General features: G+C 31.9%; 1 protein-coding gene and 1 long non-coding RNA gene across 2 annotated transcripts; one reads left to right on the forward strand and one right to left on the reverse strand.

Annotated features, from left to right (window-relative positions):
- Positions 1-3,122: 3,122 nt before the first annotated feature.
- On the forward strand, positions 3,123-3,701 carry LOC131612030 (uncharacterized). Its single transcript, XR_009287270.1, has 3 exons — positions 3,123-3,275; positions 3,404-3,488; positions 3,603-3,701. It is a non-coding gene; the product is annotated as an uncharacterized LOC131612030 (long non-coding RNA).
- Positions 3,702-15,325: 11,624 nt separating this feature from the next.
- Positions 15,326-20,490, reverse strand: LOC131612031 (uncharacterized). Its single transcript, XM_058883847.1, has 5 exons — positions 20,218-20,490; positions 20,046-20,117; positions 16,001-18,649; positions 15,863-15,918; positions 15,326-15,647 (listed from the first exon to the last, which is right to left on the reverse strand). The coding sequence occupies exons 3-5, from the start codon at positions 18,646-18,648 to the stop codon at positions 15,637-15,639; spliced, it is 2,715 nt and encodes a 904-aa protein (XP_058739830.1). The 5' UTR covers position 18,649; positions 20,046-20,117; positions 20,218-20,490; the 3' UTR covers positions 15,326-15,636.
- Between the last annotated feature and the right edge of the window lie 1,531 nt (positions 20,491-22,021).

A 22,021-nucleotide genomic window follows, 5' to 3' on the forward strand; every position in this document is an offset into this window, starting at 1 on the left:
AATGGATGATGAAGAAGGGTTTGTACGTACTTGTACAAGTTGTTCTTCAAGCGTTTAGGCGATGGCCGTTAATCCATTGTTTGAGCGCGTACATCCGTTAAAGACTTCTTAAAACTTGATTTAACGAGTTCTCTTTCAAGTATTTAAGCGATGGCCGTTAAGCTTTTGTTTAAATACTTGGACCCAATTAATTTTTTTCCACCCGCCCAAGTGCGAATCTTTTTTATCACCTACGAGGGGGTTGTACGTACTTGTACAATTTTCTCTTTCAAGCATTTAGGCGATGGTCGTTAAGCCTTTGTTTAAATGTTTGATTTCTCTTAAACAACTTCAATTCAATTAACACTTTTTATTCACACCTTTTAATTTTAAAACCTCTTTTTCATAAACGAGACACTCAGTCAAATTCAAATGCAATTATACTTCCACATGCGAGGATCAAACGTTTTCCATTCAAATGCGATGATGGCCAAAATCTCGTCTTACGCTTGATTTAGTCATCCATTCTTGTAGTGATGCAAACAATATCTTATCCATGTGCGCATAGTATTGTTTGAATGCGATTGAGTACCTCTCGCTAAAATCAACCAACAAATTCGTAGTTCTTTGCCCGAACTACGATTGCTCTAACTTTCCCATTGCACTAGGGAATACGTAGGCACAAGATACAAACGTCTTGGCGAGCACAATAATAAAAAATCTTTTTTTGTTTCTTCCTTCTTTCCAACCTAATAAATAACGCAAGTAGATATAAGCTAACAATTAATCACAAGATTAACTAAATGGGTCCCATCGAGTACGATGGAGGTGAGGGGTGCTAATACCTTCCCCTTGCTTAACCGACTCCCGAACCTAAATTTGGTTGCGATGACCATCTTATCCATTCTTTTTTATTCGTGGGTTTTATCGATATTTTCCCTTTCCTTTTGGAATAAATAAAGTTCGGTGGCGACTCTGTTGTACTTCGAATGCGTGGAAACGCGTCGAGTCACATTTTTTACCGCTACAGTTAGGACACTTTCTTTAGGTTTACTTGGTGAGACATCACCATGGCATAACAAAGGGAATTTAATATCCAGGCAATATAAAGGCGTCGAGCTAACGACGTAAAACAAGTGCTTGTAGGGAGGCACTCCAGCGGTTATAAGTTTTGTTTATTTTGCAAATAAGATGTTTAGGTGAAGTGGAGGTTAGGTTGAAAGATCAGAACTCTTTCGGATATTTCTGAGCTTGCTAAGCGCGATCTGCACCCGCTAAGCGCGCTCAAGAATTTTGGCCTTCTTTTTTTGTTCCACTGGAATTCCTGTTTCACTCGACTGTGTTTTTCCACTTTCACCAAGGCTATTTAGTAGTAAATAATATTATTATTTTCTAATTCTTTTGTTGGTTGTTTATCGTTCCAATTTCGGTCCGTTAGCTTGAGGATTTTTGAGGTGATTTTCCAAATTTGACTGTTTCAACTTACGGATGTATGGTGATGATATTTTTGAAGTTGTATCACTCAAGATACTCATTTATCGCTTTCTATAGCATAACATGTTTAGGAAACTTATCATTTGTATAATTACCATGTCATTCATTATTTTGCATTACTTGTTTTTTATTGAATCACTTTAGTTCTCAAACCCCAAATGTGAGGAAGCTTTCTATTGTTCATATATGCAGGAGACCAACAATTTTTGTTTTAACTGGATTTATTATGTTTAATTTATTATTTGTATTGAGTGTACGAAAGCGTGAAAAATATCAAGGTATTTTGTTTCATTTTGAGCACAACCACCCCAACTAAATAGTCAATTCACCTCATGAGTGTGCGATCATTTGTTAACCCCTTTGAGCTTTTATCAATATCCATGTTTTATTTAAACTTGATGCTTGTCTATGAGTATTTAATTCTCATTTTTGTATGGATTTTGATCTTTGTTTTCTTGAACCTTCAACCATGATTTATGGTTTGAATTTTTACCTTGCCTTAAAAAAGTAGAGAGTATTCACACTTTGATGTTGGTTGAATTCAAGTTGGAGTTTTGGTATATAATCAATATTTAGCTTGGCATAAACTCTAAAAAAACTTAAATAAACTAGCATGCACAACACAAGCATTTTTCACTTGGATTGGATATAATGCTTCATATAACACATTTTGGTTTTTTTATTCAGAAGCTTCGTAAAGGTGGCTGAGTACTCCTGAATCCTGATGATACAAGATAGGATTTTGTTCCAACTTAAATGGTCTTATGACAGAATTTGATATAGCCTTAAGATGCGTTTTAAGCACTCTCTAGAGTTAAATTTATCTTGCCATAGAAAGAAAGGGAAAAACAATCTTCTGTGTGCTACAGCTTAATACTTAGATCGAGACAGATATTCATAAAATGCTGATCAGTCTGGACCGTTGTAGATAGCCTAATAGGTGGTTGCTAACTACTGTCAGTCAAATTGCATTGAGCCGTTTTATAACTTAGATAGTCAGTTGTTGCCATGGCAACACACAAAGGAGATCATCAATGGGGTTAGATCACTTAGATGTGATTGGAGAGCTAGAAAAATATTGTTACAATGCTTGCAGGAACTGGAAGTTCTTTTCTATAGATTCCCTTTTATGATTGCTGATTGGAACGGTTCCTAACTGATCCAAATATTCTGTGTTAGAAATTGATATTTTTCTAACATGTTAATTACTTTACTTGCTGCTATTATTATAATTATTAGATTGTTGCTTGTTAAGATAGTAAAGTAGATAAAGGCTGATGATGATTACAATTTAGACATATATCTATTATATATATTAAAACAGACCTCCAAATTGCATTCTTTATTTGTTTGCCACATTTGTTCTATTTGTGTCACATCATCTCATCTACAATATAAGAAAGTTAACTGATCTGGAAAGTACAATTCTGCCCCTTTGCTTTCACAGTCTGCCACATGGACACCTTAATTGCTCTCCTTTTCTACAATCTACACCACCACATCTGATTTCAAAAAAGCCAAAGAAAACCTTTACAAAATTTTCAAATATAATAATTTTATATTGCTATGTTTCTTAGAAAACACAATTATAATCTCTGTCATACTCAAACTCTTTCTCAAAGTCTTTTCATTAGGTTTTATTACTATCTTTCTATCTACCTCTATCTTTTTGCTATTTCTCTCTCAAACCTCTCTTCCCTTTTCTCTGACTTTTTTTCTTTTTCACTACTCTTCTGTTTTCAATCTTCTTCCTCACAACTGGGGACATCATCTTCTTCATCAATTCATTCATCATCAATGGAGTAAAGTTTCTTACTCAAACCTTTGTTTATTTTCCATGTTTTATTAACTAATTGAGTTTTTATTTTCTATTTTTCAGTTGCTATTCATTACTCTTTATCAAAGATTTATCTTCTTATTCATCTTTCAGATCTGAAACGGCTTCTGACGGGACCATCAAATCTGAAATTAAAACCACAAAAATCACCAGATTTGAAATCAAAACCAATGGATCTGTAATGGAAACCTCTGGATCTTAAAAAAGTTTATTTTTAACCTTCATCTTCAAGTGTTAGGCTTTATTGATTTCTGAGTTTTTTTTTACCTCTTTTCATTGTTTTATTTTTCAGGCATTGTTCTACATCAATGAGGCATAACATATCTATTTCCTCAATGAGTTTTTCTCTTAACTACTTTTTCACTATTTGTATGTTCTATTTATTCTATTGCATGTTATATTTATTTATTCTTTCTTCATCAATTTTTTTTCCTTTTCCTATCTCTATTAATTTTACTTTTTTATATCTTGCTATCCTCTATTAGGTTCTTTTGTAATGATTAATGGATTGTTATGAAAAATGCATTTTGAAATAAACTTAGTATTGCAATATAAAAAGTGTTTTTTTTTTATTAATTTGTTTGCATGTTTGATTTTGTGGTTGATGTTAAGGTGTGAAAGTAACTGTAGCTTGATGGAATATGGAATTTTCGAAACTTGTTGATTCATTATTCTTTGGTTTATTAAATTTGATTATTTGAGTTGATTATTTTTTGTTTGAGGAGAAGCTAGTTTAAGTTGGGGAGAATTTGATAAGTGGCAAATTATAGTTATTTTTGTATATAGTTTTACGATACTTATCGACTCTTTTTCCTCAACTTGTGCGTGAATGCGTACGTTTTTGTTATATTCATACATATTGTGTATAACTTGATCGTTTTTAATTTATTTTATAGGTATTGATGCATATTGGAGCCTCGAGCAATAAAGTGTTGAAGACACGACTTCAAAAATGCAATTTTGGAAGAAAATAAAGTTTGAGATTGTGATCGGTAAATTAACAAGTATACTAATCTACCAACGTAGTAATAACGAGAAATCCCAAAGTATCGATCTCAAGGAATGGGTGGTTATATAGAGTGATGTTTCAATTCAATTAAACAAAAGACTTAGGGGTTTGGTTTTGAGAATTATGAATTAAATTGTAAATAACAATAAAAGATTGACTTGGCCAAATATGAGTAACATGCCAGGGTAGGTATGTGCATTAACATGTAATAACTCTGAATCCTTATTCCAATAACAAGTTCTAAATTATCAACTACCGGTTCTTAAGGATGTTTACTCCTAATTCTTTAGTGGGCAAACCTTTAATCATTCATCCTAAGCCATATTTTCATAGAAACTTACTGATGAAATTAAGCATTTGTGATATCAAGAATATTCCGGTTACTATAGGGTATCCCTATTCCTAGGCGATATCTACTATAGTTTAATTGTACAAAAACCCTAACAACGACGGTTCAACCTAATTGTTAGCCATACATCCATCTTGTTGGTCCGACAAGGAAAGCTTTAGAAATATTGTACAATTAAATTGAACATGAAAGACAAATATATTACTGAAATAGGGAAATCAAAGTCATTACAGATGTTAATCACGGACACCCTCTAGCATTGGAGGGTTTAGCTACTCATACTGTTCAAAGAAAACAAAATACAAAAAGAAATATTACAAGACTTGAGATGAAAGTTGATCTTCAATCGCTTCCGTTCATGAAAATATTCTTCTCTCTCAAACCCTTATTTTCTCCAATCTTCAATCGTGTATTCTTCTTTCTGGCCAAAAAGTCCATTTTTCCATCGTGAAAAATTATATAAATAGTACAGACTCACTTAAGTTGGTTGGAAATACCAAAAACACCCTTTTAGGCCAACTAATGAGCGAAATAACAAAAGTCACTGAAATTAGCGTCACAGCCTAACACAGGTCGTGTCAGGCAACACGGACACCCGTGTTGGGTCTCTGTCATCTTTATTTTCCTTGTTAAGTCTCAGGGCGTGCAACACGACCCGTGTCAGCTGACACGGCCACTCGTGTTGCACCACTGACTATCACAATTCATAAAACTTTCTCCCAGTCTTCCTCCTGACACGACCCGTGTGAGGAAACACAGCCACCCGTGTCAGGCCTCCTGAAGCATGTTTTTGAACTTCCTCCGAAACTTCGAGTTTTTCACTGATTTGTTGTGATTTAATTATCCGAGCCTAAAAATAGGAAAACAGTACAAAAATCGACGAGTCTAGCAGTTAATAGTTCTTGGTTTGGATCAGTACAATTATTGATATCATCATGTTAGTGGCTAGCAGCTAACATTTCATGGTTTGGATCAGTTCTCTTATTTCGTGAACCACTCTAACCAAAATAGGATCAAGAAGTCTACCTAGGCATCACATTTTTCTTTAAAATGAAATGCAAAATCGAAAATTTAAATCTGAATAAAAATAACTCTTATTCATGACAGAATCATAGTTGTGAAATTTGAGATCTAACATTCAATGTAAGCTTCTGACCTAATTTCTCAGAACTCACAGATGCTGAATCGCGTCATCAATCGCTTCTCCCTCCTCAAAACTCACAGATCCAAAATCTTGCAAGAATCTGGATAGTGAAAATATAGACGCAAACAATATCGAAGTGAAAACAAAGAACATGAAACTGAAACGAGGAAATATAAATTGTTACGAAGCTAGTAACACATACCGAATTTACCGAAATAACCTGGATTGTACTTGTCAAAGAGGATACAGTGGTGGTGCATGCCAACAGCGTTACCGCGACCTCCGACATGCTTTCGGTGTTTTCTGATACGACTGTGATCGGTGCTGACATGGACTCTCTTCTTCCGATTCTTCTTGAACTTGGTCACTTCTTAAGGTTCTTCTCTCTGGATGCGGTGCTTCTGGTGCTTCTGAAAATTAGGGCTCAAGAAGAAGAGAAAGATATTTGCAGTATCGGGAGAGAGAAAGAGAGGGAAAAATAGATTAAAAGGTTTATGAGAGACGGAGAGAGAATCTTTTTTTTTTTGTTTCACTTCAGAAAGTACAAGAGACATATTTGAATTTTGAATTGAGTGGAGTGAAAATATGAGTAGGAAAATGATGTAAATTCAATTTGAAAAAATTGAGTGCCACTTGGATGAAAAGATTAATTTGATTGGTTAGGATAGTTTGATTTAGTTAATTATTAAAATGGACATTTTGTAGTGTAAATTTTTTTATTTCTAAAGAGTAAATTAGGGAGAACTTAAGCATGTCCATGCTTAAGTAGATAGTTAATTTTTTGGTCGTGTTTTTACATGTGCATGTTGTCATTTTGTGTGATAGAGAAAGAGATAAACTAATCATTGATATTATAATTGAACAATAAATAAAAAATCAAAGATTTTTTAATTAAAGAAAATTACTAAAAATAAGAATAAGTTAATAATGTTTTAATTTTTAAATGACATCAAACCAACGGACGATAATTTGATCTCGAGCCTAATTTTTGTAAAATCTTTTCACCTATTCATGTTGTTTAAGTGTTTCATTTTAGTAGTTTTATATATTTTTTTAATAACAATAACTTACCACTAGGGATGACAACGAATCAGATCGGGTGCGGATTTCACACTACTCAAACCCGCACCCAAAATCAGTACCCGAACTCGAACTCAAAAGTTGTTCGGGTGACAAAATAAAACTCCCGTCCACATCCGTTGGGTTCAGATTTTTTCACCCAAACCCAAACCCGCAACAAAATACATAAAATACATTTTTCCTACAACTTTCCACATTATATATATATATATATATATATATATATATATATATATATATATATATATATATATATATATATATATATATATATATATAATTTTGAGTTTCGGGTGCGAGTTTCACACTATCCAAATTCGCATTCGAAACATGCATTCGAAACATCGGGCAATACCCGAACCTAAAGTCAGTCAACTCAGGTTTTCACCTGTCAACTCAGATTCGGGTGCGGGTACACTCAACGAGTTTGGACCTGCTTGTTACATAGTAATTTAATATTCATATAAAACTATTTCGATAAGACCATAAAAGCATTTTAGTGCAATAAATAAATTTAATTCAAAATAAAAGAGTAAAATTAAAAATATCACTTTTTATCATAACTTTTTTCACTTTTCTAATAAAAAAATTATATTACAACATAATTGTTTCCTACACATATGAAATATGAAATGATCTAGGCAACAATTATTTTAATAATTCATAGTTATAAAAAATACTTATACTTAATAACAAGTCTCCGTCTTATTTAAAGGTAGATATATTCTTAAATTCAAATTCCTTCAACATCATCTTCAGCTAACAGGAGAGTTTAATCAATCTAAATTTTGAGGAAATCAAAATTAAATATCTGACTAATTTGAATATTTTAATAATTTGAACACAACTATATATAAATACAAATAAATATTTAAAATTGCATATATATATATATATATATATATATATATATATATATATATATATATATATATATATATATATATATATATAATAAAAATAATAAAAATTTTAAGTGACCATAACCACTATGTTTTCACAAGGTGGATCCAACTCTGACATGACATATATCAAACTATATTCAATAAAATTTAGAGAATTTTTTTTAATCAAAAGAGGGAAGAGCCCTATATATATATATATAAAAGGAAAAGGAAGAAGGTACAAAAATGAGTGGGACAAGAATCTGACCTCAAACCTATTAATTAGGTAAATCTAATTTGTTTCTATTGTAGCCAACTCACCATCTTTGTGGACAACATTCCACCAAGTAAAACTAGAAATCTTTAAATCTAAGTTAGCTAATTTATCTGCACAATAGTTACCTTCGAAAAATGTGAGAAGAAAAAAATTGAGAACAAAAAACAATTTATATGGAATTTGTTTTTAGTTTCATGCTAAAAAGTTTAAATATTGAATTTAACTATAATATATAAATCATATTTATTAATTTTCAAAATATTTACATAAAAAGTATGAAAATGGTTACATAAAAAGTACGAAGACTTAAACATGATTAGATTTAAAAAAAATAAAATTTTAATTAAAAGAACACAAATTTGAGAATAAACAATAGAAAATAAATCTGAAGCACTTGACTAAATATATAATACTCTATTAGCCACTAATGTATTTTTTTTATTATAAGAAATATGTGATATTTTACTAACTAAAAATAAAATATAAAAGGTTAATAAAATTCTAGAATTAGTCCTTACTTTTTACGATTCAATATAAGTTTTTTATTTTTCGAAATACTTTTATAATATTAATTAAAAATAAAAAAATTGATAATTTAAAACAAAATATATATTTGAGAATAATATTATTTTAAGTAGAGTTTTTATTTAAAGATAAAGATGGTTTAATTTTTATAAAAATCAAGTGAAAGAAATGAAAAATCAATTGTTTCATTTTTTAGAGGAAATAACAAATTTTTTAAATTTTTATTAAAAAGTTATTCATCTATAAAATAAAAGCAATCGATCCCACCTAGTAAGCTCAATTGACTAGTTGAGGAATCAATAGAAAAAATAAAAATTATATAAAAAAAAAATATCCACGAGAATACATATCGTAAGAAAACCAAAGAAAATAAAAAATTGATAAAACAGTTAATGGAACACCAAAATCATATTAATGTCTAGGTTATACAAGAGGAAAACCAAATATTTGTTGAAGAAGGAAGATAATGGCACACTCACACAAAAAAAAAATTTAAAATGAAATGAAATAAACATGAGAGATATGAATCTCATGAGAGTGCTGGTTAGTTAGTAAAAGTATTACGGAAAAAGGATGTTTGAAGAAGCTTTCCAAACGAAAAAATATGACTGTATGAGTTGAGTATAATCACTTGATTATCATCGATGATTTTTATCTCAATGATTAATTAAAAACTATTTTGTTTTTTTTTTTTAAATTTTTTTTCCCTCCATTTGTTTTGTCTTATCCAACACTTTTTTTTTTGTTAACATTGTTCTAAACAATACTTGTTTTTTAAAAAATATTTATGATAGAAAAATGGGACTTGAAAATATACAAACTAAAACCACACAGAAGAAGAAGTATATTTACTTTAACCCTCACTTCATATATTTGAGAATTGATAATGTTTGATGCATGTACATATGCCTTTTATAAGCTTTCTCTTCTTAACAAGTAAGTAACTAATCTTGGATACTAAGCAAATCTATGGGCGGTTTAGAAAAAATAAATGGCGGTTAGAAAAATGCAAATGGTGGTGGTACTAGCTGGATCCTATGCTATGATACTTATTTATTAAGTAAAACATTCTAAACTTAATAATTAAGAAAATTCTAAATATTTTCTAACCACTTCTAGAACCCATTCTAGAATACTTTCCCTTGATTTAATTTGGCTAACATTGCCTCCCTTAAATCAAGGTCTCAATTTTTCTATTCCAAGCATCTTCTTCAACTTGTAAAATAACTCGATCTTCAATGGTTTTGTAAAAATATCTGCAATCTGTTCTTCAGGGGGACAGTACTCGATCACCACTTCTTTCTCACCTATCAACTCTCTTATTTTATGAAATCGGATATCAATATGCTTGGAACGTCCATGAAAAACAGGATTCTTACTCAGTGCAATTGCCGACTTGTTGTCGCAATATATCTTTGTAGGACTTTTCTGTTTATGATATATCACTTCTAAAATTCTTCTCATCCATACTGTTTGAGTAGCACAACTGGTTGCTGCAATATATTCAGCTTCAGCAGTAGAAAGTGCAACAACTGGTTGTTTCTTCGAAGACCATGAAATTGCACCTGTACCCAAATTAAATGCGTACCCTGACGTGCTTTTTCTTGTTTCTATATCTTCAGCCCAATCACTATCTGTGTATCCAACAAGTTCCACATCATTGTTACTAGCATAAGAAATACCTTTGGTCAGAGTACCTTTGATATAACGAAGAATCCTCTTTGCTCCTTGTAAATGGCTAACACACGGTTCTTCCATGAATCTGCTGAGCAATCCAACTCCATATACTATATCTGGTCTTGTCGCAGTCAAATATCTTAAGCTTCCAATCAAACTTTTATATTGGGTTGAGTCTACCCTCTTTCCATCATTTTCTCTTGTCAGCTTCAACTTTTCTTCAACAGGTGTGTAAACTGGCTTTGAATGCTCCATCTTGAACTTCTTCAGAATATCACTTGCATACTTCTTTTGAGAAATGAAAATTCCATCATCTTGTTGGACGACCTCAATGCCAAGGAAATAGGACATTAGGCCCAAATCTGTCATTTCAAAATGTCGAATCATAGCCTCCCTGAATTTTGTAATCATCTCTGAATTATTTTCAGTGAAAATCAAGTCATCAACATATAGGCACACAATAAGGACATCTCCAGGATCAATATATTTGATATATAATGTGTGCTCGTGAGGACATCTCTGAAAACCATTCTTCACAAAATAAGAATCAATCTTGTTATACCAAGCTCTTAGTGCCTGCTTCAAGCCATACAATGCTTTCTTCAACCTATAAACTTTATCTTCCTTACCTTTTACTACATATCCTGCAGGCTGCTCAACGTATACTTCTTCTTCCAGATTACCATTAAGAAATGCAGACTTAACATCCATCTGATGTATTTTCCAACTATTTTGAGCTGATATTGAAATAAGCATTCTAATTGTATCTAACCTTGCAACAGGAACAAATACCTCAAAGTAATCAATACCTGGTTTTTGCTTGTATCCTTTTGCCACCAACCTTGCTTTATAGCGACCAATCTCACCACTGGGTTTGTACTTTGTCTTGTACATCCACTTCACTCCTATAGCTTTCTTGTCTACTGGTAACTCTGTCAGCTCCCATGTTTGATTCTTCTCAATTGCATTGATTTCTTCATTCATGGCTTTTCTCCAATTTTCATCATCAACTGCTTCTTCAAAAGTAAATGGATCACAATCTGCAAATAAAGCAAAGTTGATAATCTCCTCATCAGATGGGTCATTATCATTACCCAAAACACAATCTTGTAGTCTGGCTGGTAATCTACGCGGCCTCTGTTGTCTGTTGGATGTTTCTGGCTCATCAGGCGTTGTTTGTTGTATGTTGGATGTCTCTGGCTCATCAGGTGTTAGATTATATTCATTCACCTCTTCGTAATCATTTGAAGTTAATATTGGATCTTTTTGTGACTTTGAGGACCAATCCCACATTTCTCCTTCATCAAAAGTCACATCTCGACTAATAATCACCTTCTTTGTCTCTGGATTGTAAAGCTTATACGCCTTTGAGTTTGAACTATAACCAACAAAGATACATTTTTCTCCTTTGTCATCTAACTTCTTTCTCAATTGATCTGGTACATGAGCATATGCAATACAGCCAAAAATGCCTTTGAATTCTAAATATTTTCTAACCACTTCTAAAACCCATTCTAGAATACTTTCCCTTGATTTAATTTGGCTAACAATTTATAAAGATTAAAATATATCTAACTCTTTGTTTTTTATTTTGAAGAACCAGTCTTAATAAATATAATATTGTTAGCAAAGATACAAATAAATTATAGAAATAAATCAAACACAAAAGTAAATACTATATCGTTATTATCTTTGTAAAAAATCATGAAAAACAAGATCAAGAATGTTAAGTCATATTTTCAGTGGATATATTATAAAAAAACATTTTTGAATAGAGGTAATTGAAGAAAAATTTGAGAAGAAATAGTAGCAAAAAAAAACCATGGTAGATAAAAAGAAAGTGTCAACAGTATAACCCATATGTTCTATACAGGAGCAATAAAGTATAAACTCTATTATACACGATGTTAAATTTTTGGGAGGTTTATAGACTTAATTTTTTTCATTAACATTAATCACTACAAGAAATACTGCATTTTGCCAGGGGTTAAACCCCTCACTAAAGGCAAAACCCCCTCACAAATGCACAATTTGCGAGGGGACAGCTTCCCTAGCAAAACAGGGGGTCGCAAATCCATTACCGAGGGGATAAACACTTCGCTAATTTGCCAGGGGTTACCCCCCTCGCTAAATGCAAACTCAAAAATCTGCTCTGCAGGCTACAGCAATAGGCACCAGCTAGCAGTCTGCACATGGGCAGACTGCGTCAGATATTTTGCTTGGGGATTAGCCCCTCGCAAAATGCAGGATAAACTTTTTTGCTTGGGGACTAGCCCCTCGCAAATTGTTTATATTTAAAAAAAAAATAGTTTTCAACGTCGTACATATATATATATATATATATATATATATATATATATATATATATATATATATATATATATATATATATAATTATAATATAATTTAAATTAAAATATATATATATATATAATAATAATTTAAATTAAAACAAAATTATTATAATACATATAATAATTAATATTTAAGCAAATATATTAAAAATTAAACTCCATACAAAATTACAATAATATTTAAAAATAAGTTCAAAATAATTAACACAAATTGTTCAATACAAATTAAAATAAACTTAAATATGTAAATTTAATTATTCCCCCATCTTGTTCCTCCTCTTCTTCATCAGCTCCTCCATATCCACTAGTTCCTCCAAATCCACCACCACTCATATTTTGTGAAGCAAAAAACTGATCAAACCTTTGTGACCGCTCATTTGCAATTCGCATTGCTTCTTGATATTCCTGTGTCTGCCTCCTCATTTCTTCCTGAAATTCTCTCCTCATTTCTTCCCGTAATTCTCTTTCTCTTCTTTGCATTTCCTCCTGCATCTCTAATTGTTTTCTCTTCATCTCTTCAATTTCCAAATTTCTTGCTGCTACTTGTTGTGCTGCCTCAGTATTTGCCAAGTTTCTCACAGTTTCAAGCATTTTGGCGGTTAATATAGGTGGAGTGGATGATCCTTCTCCATCAGCATATCTCATTTTGAAATCTCTACTACGCCGCTTGATATTTTTGGAATACCCTCCAGTACAATACACTCTCCCATTTTTCTTCTTTCCACCTAAAACCTTATACCAAGTCTGAAAACCAAGACTGGGGTCAACAGGATACCCCGGTGGTGGTTCGGGTATTTCAGGATGCTCTGACAACTTTATGGCAAGTTCTTTATCAAAATTCTCCTATAAAAAAATTAAATGTTATCATGATTCAAATAAACTATTACATATAAAAGAAATAAAACTATGTACATATAAAAGAAATAAATAAAATGTATTTGATATAAAAGTAACTTACTTGAGTGATTTTTGCGCGCTCGTCAATAAACTCTCCATTTCCCTTGAGATGAGTCTCCATGTGGAGCTCATTAAGAAGTGGAGTTCTGCCTAATTCTTCACGCTAAATAAGTAAAAAAAATTAATTATACATAATGAAACATTTAAATAATAGTTTAATAAAAAATTTATAAATTTATGTACCATCCTTCGCGCAACTTCAGCCACACTAATACTTCCCGCTGCATAGTTGCAGCCACCAACTTCAGATGCTCTATTTTTCTTTGCCTGCTCAGATATTTCCTTAAACTTATCAGAATTCCAATGATCAATAAGCTGTGGGAATATATCTTCTCCTATCCAACGTGGACGTGTCCCTTTTGCTTCCCATTTAAGTCTAACATTCCTCATGGTATCAGAAAATCGAGCAGCACATTTTGTGTGAAAGTTTTCTTTAATCGCGGCCTCATCTCTAACATCCCAAACACAACGCTCCTACATTGTTGTATGAATTTAAAAATATTAGATAAAGTAGAATCATGAATATCACAAAAATTAAAAAGGAAATGTCAAAATGAATAAGTAAATTATACCTGAAATGCCTGAAACCATTTTTCCCTCTCATCTTCATCTACAGCTCCATAAGACGCCCACAATTGTGTGTACTTCTCTTTTATAATATTTGTTATGATCGATACTGCCTGATGTGAGGGAACAATTCTAAACAACAAAATATTGAGTTAGTATTGATTAAATAAAACTCATATTTAAAATATAATATAAAAACACAAAAACTTACGATCCTGCATCGGGATAAATCCATAGTCTGCCCTCATGATACTTAATTTTTTGAGTCGTATTTTTTTTCAAAATACGCTTCCTCTTTGTTTGCTCCTCAGCACTAGTATCTCCAGGAGCGCTGGTATCTCCAGGAGCACTGGTATCTCCAGGAGCACTGGTATCATCCTCTGAAGGAATGGGTAATGGCATGCTACCAGATCCACCTGTCTCTATATGCATGGGTAATGGCATGCTACCAGATCCACCTGTCCCCATATGCATGGGTAATGGCATGCTTGATCCACCTGTCTCTGTAGGAAAATATGTGGGGTAAGAGTATCCAGGAGGACAAAAAAAACCTGATCCAGGGGGCATGGATAGTAATCCAGTGAAAGATCCAGACATGGGCGGTGTAGGATGCATAGGCGGTAGAGTAGAGCGTGGAGTAGAGCGTGGCATAGGAACGAACATATCTGAGTTAGGAACCTCCTCTACAATGAATCTAGTGCGACGAGGCTTTAGTTGACCCTTACCTTTTTCATCTTTTTTGGGTGGCATCTTTTCCTGTTACACAAGATAATATTTGAAAGATAATTGCACAAGATAATATTATCAAGTTAATATTACATAAGATGATATTTGAAAGTTAATATATTACACAAGATAATATTTGAAATTTAATATTACACAAGATAATATTTAAAAGTTAATATTACACAAGATACTATTACACATGATAATATGTGAAATACACAAGATAATATTACATATTCAATTCATTCATCATCATAATCTTCGTTGTCTTCATCGCATCTGATATTATTGTCTTCAGACTCTCCTAGCTCTTCATGCTCTTCTTCCATAGGATTTGTTGACAACAAGATACTTGCGTCAATTTGTTGACCCTCAACTGCAGTATCACACAAACTTACAATCTCCTCAGTTTCAATTACCTCATTAACAGGTGAAATCTCATCATGTTAGTATGCAACATCTTCCATTAACTCATCAGTCTCAATGTGACCCATTGGGTTGGACTTGATTACAACACACCATTCTCGTTTCCGTGGGGTAATTGAAGGATAAGGTACATAATAAACTTGCCTAACATTATGTGCCATAATGAAAGGGTCATACTCTTTGTACTTTCTATCTCTTCGAATCTCAACAGTGTTATACTTTTTATCAATTTTTGTTCCTCTAGAAGATGGATCATACCAATCACAATAAAATAAGACAACTTTATTTTCCGAGTCCATATAATTATAAACCAACTCGTAAATATGTGTGATAACCCCATAGAAGTCGTCCTCACCACCCTCTGTAACTCCTTTTACGACTACACCACTGTTTACGGTTTTCTTCCCTACACTCCATTCCTCAGTGTGAAATTTGTAACCATTTACAAAATATGTGTGCCATTCATTTACACGTTGACTAGGGCCTTCAGACAAATTTCGCAAATGTATTAAGTCAGGACTTAGTGTAACAATACATGATAATTGCTGCTTAAACCATGTTGGAAAATAGGCATGTGTGTAACCAGTCGATGGTTGTTCGCCTGTGCTTTGATAATAGTAGGTACCAAATGCCCTATTTCGAAAAGAAAAAAAGGTTAGAGAAGGTAAATCTTAACCAATTAAACAGCACATGATTTAATTTAAAATATACTTACTCAAGATATGGTTTAACTTCAACGCAGTTAATCAGCACATGAACATGAGCAGATTGCATTTCTTTTTGTGAAAGCCAATGCTCACTCTTCTTCCCTGCGGGACGGCCTGGACGACCGAAAACTGATAAGGTAAATTGACTTCTTTCACTGAAGTTAACTTCGTTCCTTATGATTCTTGGAGACAACATCATGTGATTGAAATAATGAGAGCAAAAATGTGATGTTTCGCGATGTATATAATGTGCACAAATTGATCCCTCAACTCGTGCCTTATTTTTAACTGATCGCTTTGAATCACCCATGAATCGTTCAAATGGATACATCCATCTATATTGAACAGGTCCACCTAGAAAAGCTTCATAAGCAAGATGCACAGGGAGATGCTCCATAGAATCAAAGAAACCTGGCGGGAATATTTGCTCCAACTTGCAAAGAATGACAGGAATATTTCGGTCCAATTTAATGATGTCGTCTACTCTTAAAGTTGAAGCACAAATGTCTCTAAAAAATTGACTAATCTCAGTAAGTGGATTAAGCACATTCTTGGGCAGTGAACTGAATGCAATTGGAAGTAATCGTTCCATGAAAATATGACAATCGTGACTTTTCATTCCATGCAATTTCCCAGTGTTGGCGTCAGCACATCTTGCCAGGTTAGAAGAATAACCATCAGGCATCCTCAATTCATTTAACCACCGACATACAGCTTTTGCTTCTTGGGGAGTAAGAGTGTAACAAGCCTTGGGTTTTAATAATTTTCCGTTTGGTCGAGGTTTCAACTCCAATTCTTTTCGATTACAATAAAGTTCCATGTCTTTCCTAGCCTTCTCATTGTCTTTTGTCTTCTCATTATCCATCACCGTGTTAAGCACATTATCAAAAAAGTTCTTCTCAATATGCATAACATCAAGATTATGACGCAATAAATTATCCTTCCAATAAGGGAGGTCCCAAAAGATACTTCTTTTTGTCCAATTGTGGTCAACCCCATATCCTTTAATTCTACGTGCTTCACCATAGTCTGTGAATTTTGGTAGGTCACAAACATTATTCCATACTTGAGTCGATGACAATCGAGGGGGAGGTAGATCTTTTACTTTTATTCCTTTTCTAAAAGCATCTTTATTCCTTCTAAATTCATGGTTGGTAGGTAAGAACCTACGATGACAGTCAAACCACGAACTTTTCCCACCAAAGTCCAAAGTAAACGCTTTTGTGTGATTCATGCAATGCGGACATCCCATTTTACCATGTGTACCCCATCCAGACAACATGCCATATGCAGGAAAGTCATTAATTGTCCACATCAAAGCCGCTCGCATATTAAAATTTTGTTTACGAGACACATCATAAGTCCACGCTCCCACCCACAGCCTCTTGAGATCATCAATTAAAGGTTGCAAATAAACATCGATTCCAGCCTTTGGACTCGACGGTCCCGGAATGATGCATGTCAAAAACATGTAAGGTTTCGTCATGCACATCTCAGGAGGGAGATTGTACGGGGTAACAATAACTGGCCAACAAGAATATGCATTTCCTGAAAAATTATAAGGAGTGAAACCATCTGAGCATAATCCAAGTCGGACATTCCTAGGTTCAAGTGCAAACTCAGGATGAACTCTATCAAAGTGTTTCCATGCCTCGCCATCAGATGGATGTCGCATCATGCCTGAACTAATTCTGTTTGTATGGTGCCATGCCATTTGGCTTGCACTGTGCATTGATGCAAACATTCTTTGCAACCTAGGTATTATTGGTAGATAGAACATAGATTTCGCTGCAACGCGATTTTGCCTTTGGTCAACTCCTTTACTGCTAACTAAATACCTCGGACTCTCGCAAAACTTACATTCCTCCAATTCCCCATCATTTGTACCAAACTCGTTGTCATAAAACAACATGCAACCTCTAATGCAACAATCAATCTTTTTAACTTCTAATCCCAACTTCGACACCACCCTTTTTGCATCATAATAACTTGTAGGCATGTTTTCTTTCACAGGAGTCGCGTCCAACATCAATCTCGCAAAGAATTCTAAACACTGATCAGGAACATTCCAATTTGATTTCGCAGCCAAAAGTCTCACACACATTGATAGCTTAGAGTCAGAAGACCCCTCAAACAATGGTATATTTATTTCTTTCAACAGCTGATAAAACCTTTGAGCTTTCTCATTCGGGAGTTCTTCTCCATCTAAGTCTTGTGGTTCATCATACGCCACATTCACCCCTAATGCGTCAGTGAACATCTCCTCGACGAGATTAAATTGCTCCTGGCACTGCATATGTGATGAACTACTCCCTGGATCAACTCTATTTATATCTGGTTCTATATGTGTTTGACTGCTAGAAGCCTCTCTATTCATCTCCTGCATTGTTTCCCTATTAGATGTCCAAACCCAGTAATTTGGCCTAAAACCCACTCTCTCCAAGTGACGCTTCACTTCACTAGGGTCACTAATAATATTTCTGCAACCACACTTTAAACACGGACACCTTACCCCTCCTTCCCTGCGACAACATTCTTGAGCAAACGCATACGAGAGAAACGCGGCAACTCCTTCCATAAAAAGTGGTTTAAGCCCACGTCGTCCAGGAAACATTCTATCATACATCCAACTACGATAGAATTGGTAATGTTCCATACTGCACATGTGAATCATGTTTAATTATATTCAATATTTGTCTTTTTCTAAACATATATAAACTATATACTTGTTTTTAGTCCTAAAAAAATATTTGTTTTTAAAATATATTTAGTTGTTTTTAGTTCTAAAAAAATATATATACATGTGAATCATATATAAACTATATACTTGTTTTTAATCCTAAAAAAATATTTGTTTTTAAAATATATTTACTTGTTTTTAGTCATAAACATACATACTTGCTTTTAAACTATATATATACACAAAAGCACACAAATTTGTGAGATATAAACATATATATATATATATATATATATATATATATATATATATATATATATATATATATATATATATATATATATATATATATATACTATTTGTTTATATACCGTTTTAATAAATATATTGTTTGTATATACTATTTTTTATTACATACAATAAAATTATATTCAATATTTGTCTTTTTCTAAACATATATAAACTATATACTTGTTTTTAGTCCTAAAAATATTTGTTTCTAAAAAAATATTTTGTTTTTAAAACATACAATAAATTATCAAATATATATTAAATATAATAAACTATCAAATATAATTTTAATTTCAAAAGTACAAAATTTACAAACTGTTTTTTTATATAATAATACTAACTATACAAATGTTTTATACTTTTTTTTTAAATACTTATTGTTTTTAATGCATACTATTTCCAAATACATACTATTTTTATATTATTATACTGATTTTTTAATACATACAGTTTTTAAACTATTATATACCATTTTAAATATACTGTTTTTAAATTATAATATATAAAAATCGTTTTTTTTAAATATACTGGTTTTATAAAATATATTGTTTTTAAATAATATTTTTATAATATATAAAAATCGTTTTTTTAAATATACTGGTTTTATAAAATATACTGTTTTTAAATAATATTGTATAATATATAAAAATCGTATTTTTTTATTTAATATATAAATACTGTTTTGTAAATAAAGATTATAATATTTACTAACACATATAAAAACATACCAAACATAATCTTATTTTTAATACTAAACATAAATTTTATTATACTACATTTAAACTACTAATTTAAAAAATCAGCAAATATATTATTGTTCACATCAATAAATCTGTTATTTTTAAAAGAAATAAACTGTAATTATGATATTAAATTCGAAAAAATTAAATAAAAAAATCTAAACACATAAAAAAAAAATATAAACTATAATCTAAACACATATATAAAATTTATATATAACAACATCATAAACACATATAAAAAAATCTAAACACATATAAAAAAATCTAAACACATATATATATATAAACACTTCCATCTTAAACACATATAAAAAAATTTCAAAAATTTTATATGTGTACCTTAATTGAAGATAACCTGTAGCCTGAAGATTCCCTTCAAATTATAAGATCTTTCTTCCAAGATTTTGTCTTCTATAAATCAATTGTTGTATAAAAAAAACAAAATTAGATTATATTTTAAATAAAAAAGAATGTATAATATTACTTAGAGGAAGTAGAGGAGAAATTTTACCTTCAAATTATGGTGTTGTTGGTTGAGATGAATGAGATTTGAGATGAATGGGGTTGTGAGGAAGTTGAGATGAATGGGTATTTTGGTTAAAGGAAGAAGAAGATAAATATGTAGGTTTGAAATGGGTAACGTTCGGAAACAGAGAAGATGAAGTAAATGCGTGCACATGGGGTCAGACATCAGCGAGGGGCAGCCCCACGGAAATGAAACGGTCAAAGGGGGCGTGGGGGGACCCCTCGCAAATTTCACCTTGAAAATAGAGACTGCACGCGCAGTCTGTTTGCGCCAGTTAATGAGACAGTACTGTCTTTATCCGAGGGGCTACCCCTCGCTAAAATCTGTACTTTTTTTTCCTTGGGGTTATCCCCTCGCTAAATGCTGTACTAGCTGCAGAATGAATTTTATTTTTGGCGCCACTTTACTTTGCTTGGGGTATCCCCTCGCAATGCAAATTTTCAAAATCAAAATTTCCCTCTTCTCCTATTTGCGAGGGGTCTCCCCTAGGTATGCGTATTTGTTTTTAAATTGTGTTTTGCGAGGGGCTTAACCCCAAGCAACGTTATTTTTTTGCGTGAAGGTATACCCCTGGCTAAATCCCCTGGCTATTTCAAAGATTTCTTGTAGTGAATACACATAAAAAATGTTATAATCAAAATTTAATAAATAAAAAAAATATGATTATAAAAACTATAAAAAAAAAATGAGATTGACAAAAAAGTCAAAATAATTATAATAAAATTTAATTTTTATAAATATATAATTATATTTTATGTGTCAATTTTAATTATTATAATTATAATTTTTTAAAATTTAGGTCCATAAAAAGTTAGAACGTGATCTCTAAGTTGATTGGATCGACTATGGGAATACAACCATTTGCTAGTTATATATATCTATATTATTACAACCCGTATATTTTTTACTTAACAAAATAATATGAATTTAATTGAAATGCACTGACAATGTAAAGAAGTTTTACACTATCAGTTAATCACAACTATTGATAAGTTAGTAATGTTTAACTTTTATTTTAATTTTAAAAATATGCAATTAAAAGGCACTATATGTTTTGCAGTACATGTGGCAGAGTAGGAAAAATGTCTCTAGATATACCTAGTAATTGTCTTTTAATTTCAATATTTTGATATTTTGTATTATGGTTTATTGTAGGATTGATTATGACATTTTAGCATTTAAATATATGTAATAGTTCTTCTATTAAGATTTTATTATTGAGTGACAAATAAGGATGGTTTATTGTAAGATTGATTTATAAGTATAATGTAATATTTATTAAAAAATGTCAAAATCGTCTAACTTACTGTCTAAGAATGTTAAATATTGTCATGGAGTTAATCCGAAGATTGGAATACAGAATTGTATTTCCTTATTATAAAGAAACACAGAAAATACATAAACAAGGTTAACCTGAATAAAATGGGGTGCCACTCTAGTGAAGTGGTTTTGTGTATATCAGACATATCTGAATTTTATAATTTGGACGATACTAAGATATTTTGGAATTTTTATAGGGTGTGTGATCACTATATGAAATGTAATGATCAACACCCTTTTTGTTTATATGGTGAGGCTTATGTGTTATACTTGGACTAGCATTTTCTATGTTAGTGTGTTGTCAAAAAATGTCTCACTCATGCAAGAATTATTAAAGCAAATCGATAGACCATAAATTGTTAGAAACGACAATCTAATCACTATGAATTTTTCTTCTGCCTTTTCTAAAGAAGTATAAATTAAGATACTAACAATGGTACTTGTGAAATTAGCAAAACCAATGAGAATC

The sequence above is a fragment of the Vicia villosa genome, linkage group LG6 (assembly GCF_029867415.1).
Source record: "Vicia villosa cultivar HV-30 ecotype Madison, WI linkage group LG6, Vvil1.0, whole genome shotgun sequence".
NCBI lineage: Eukaryota > Viridiplantae > Streptophyta > Magnoliopsida > Fabales > Fabaceae > Vicia > Vicia villosa.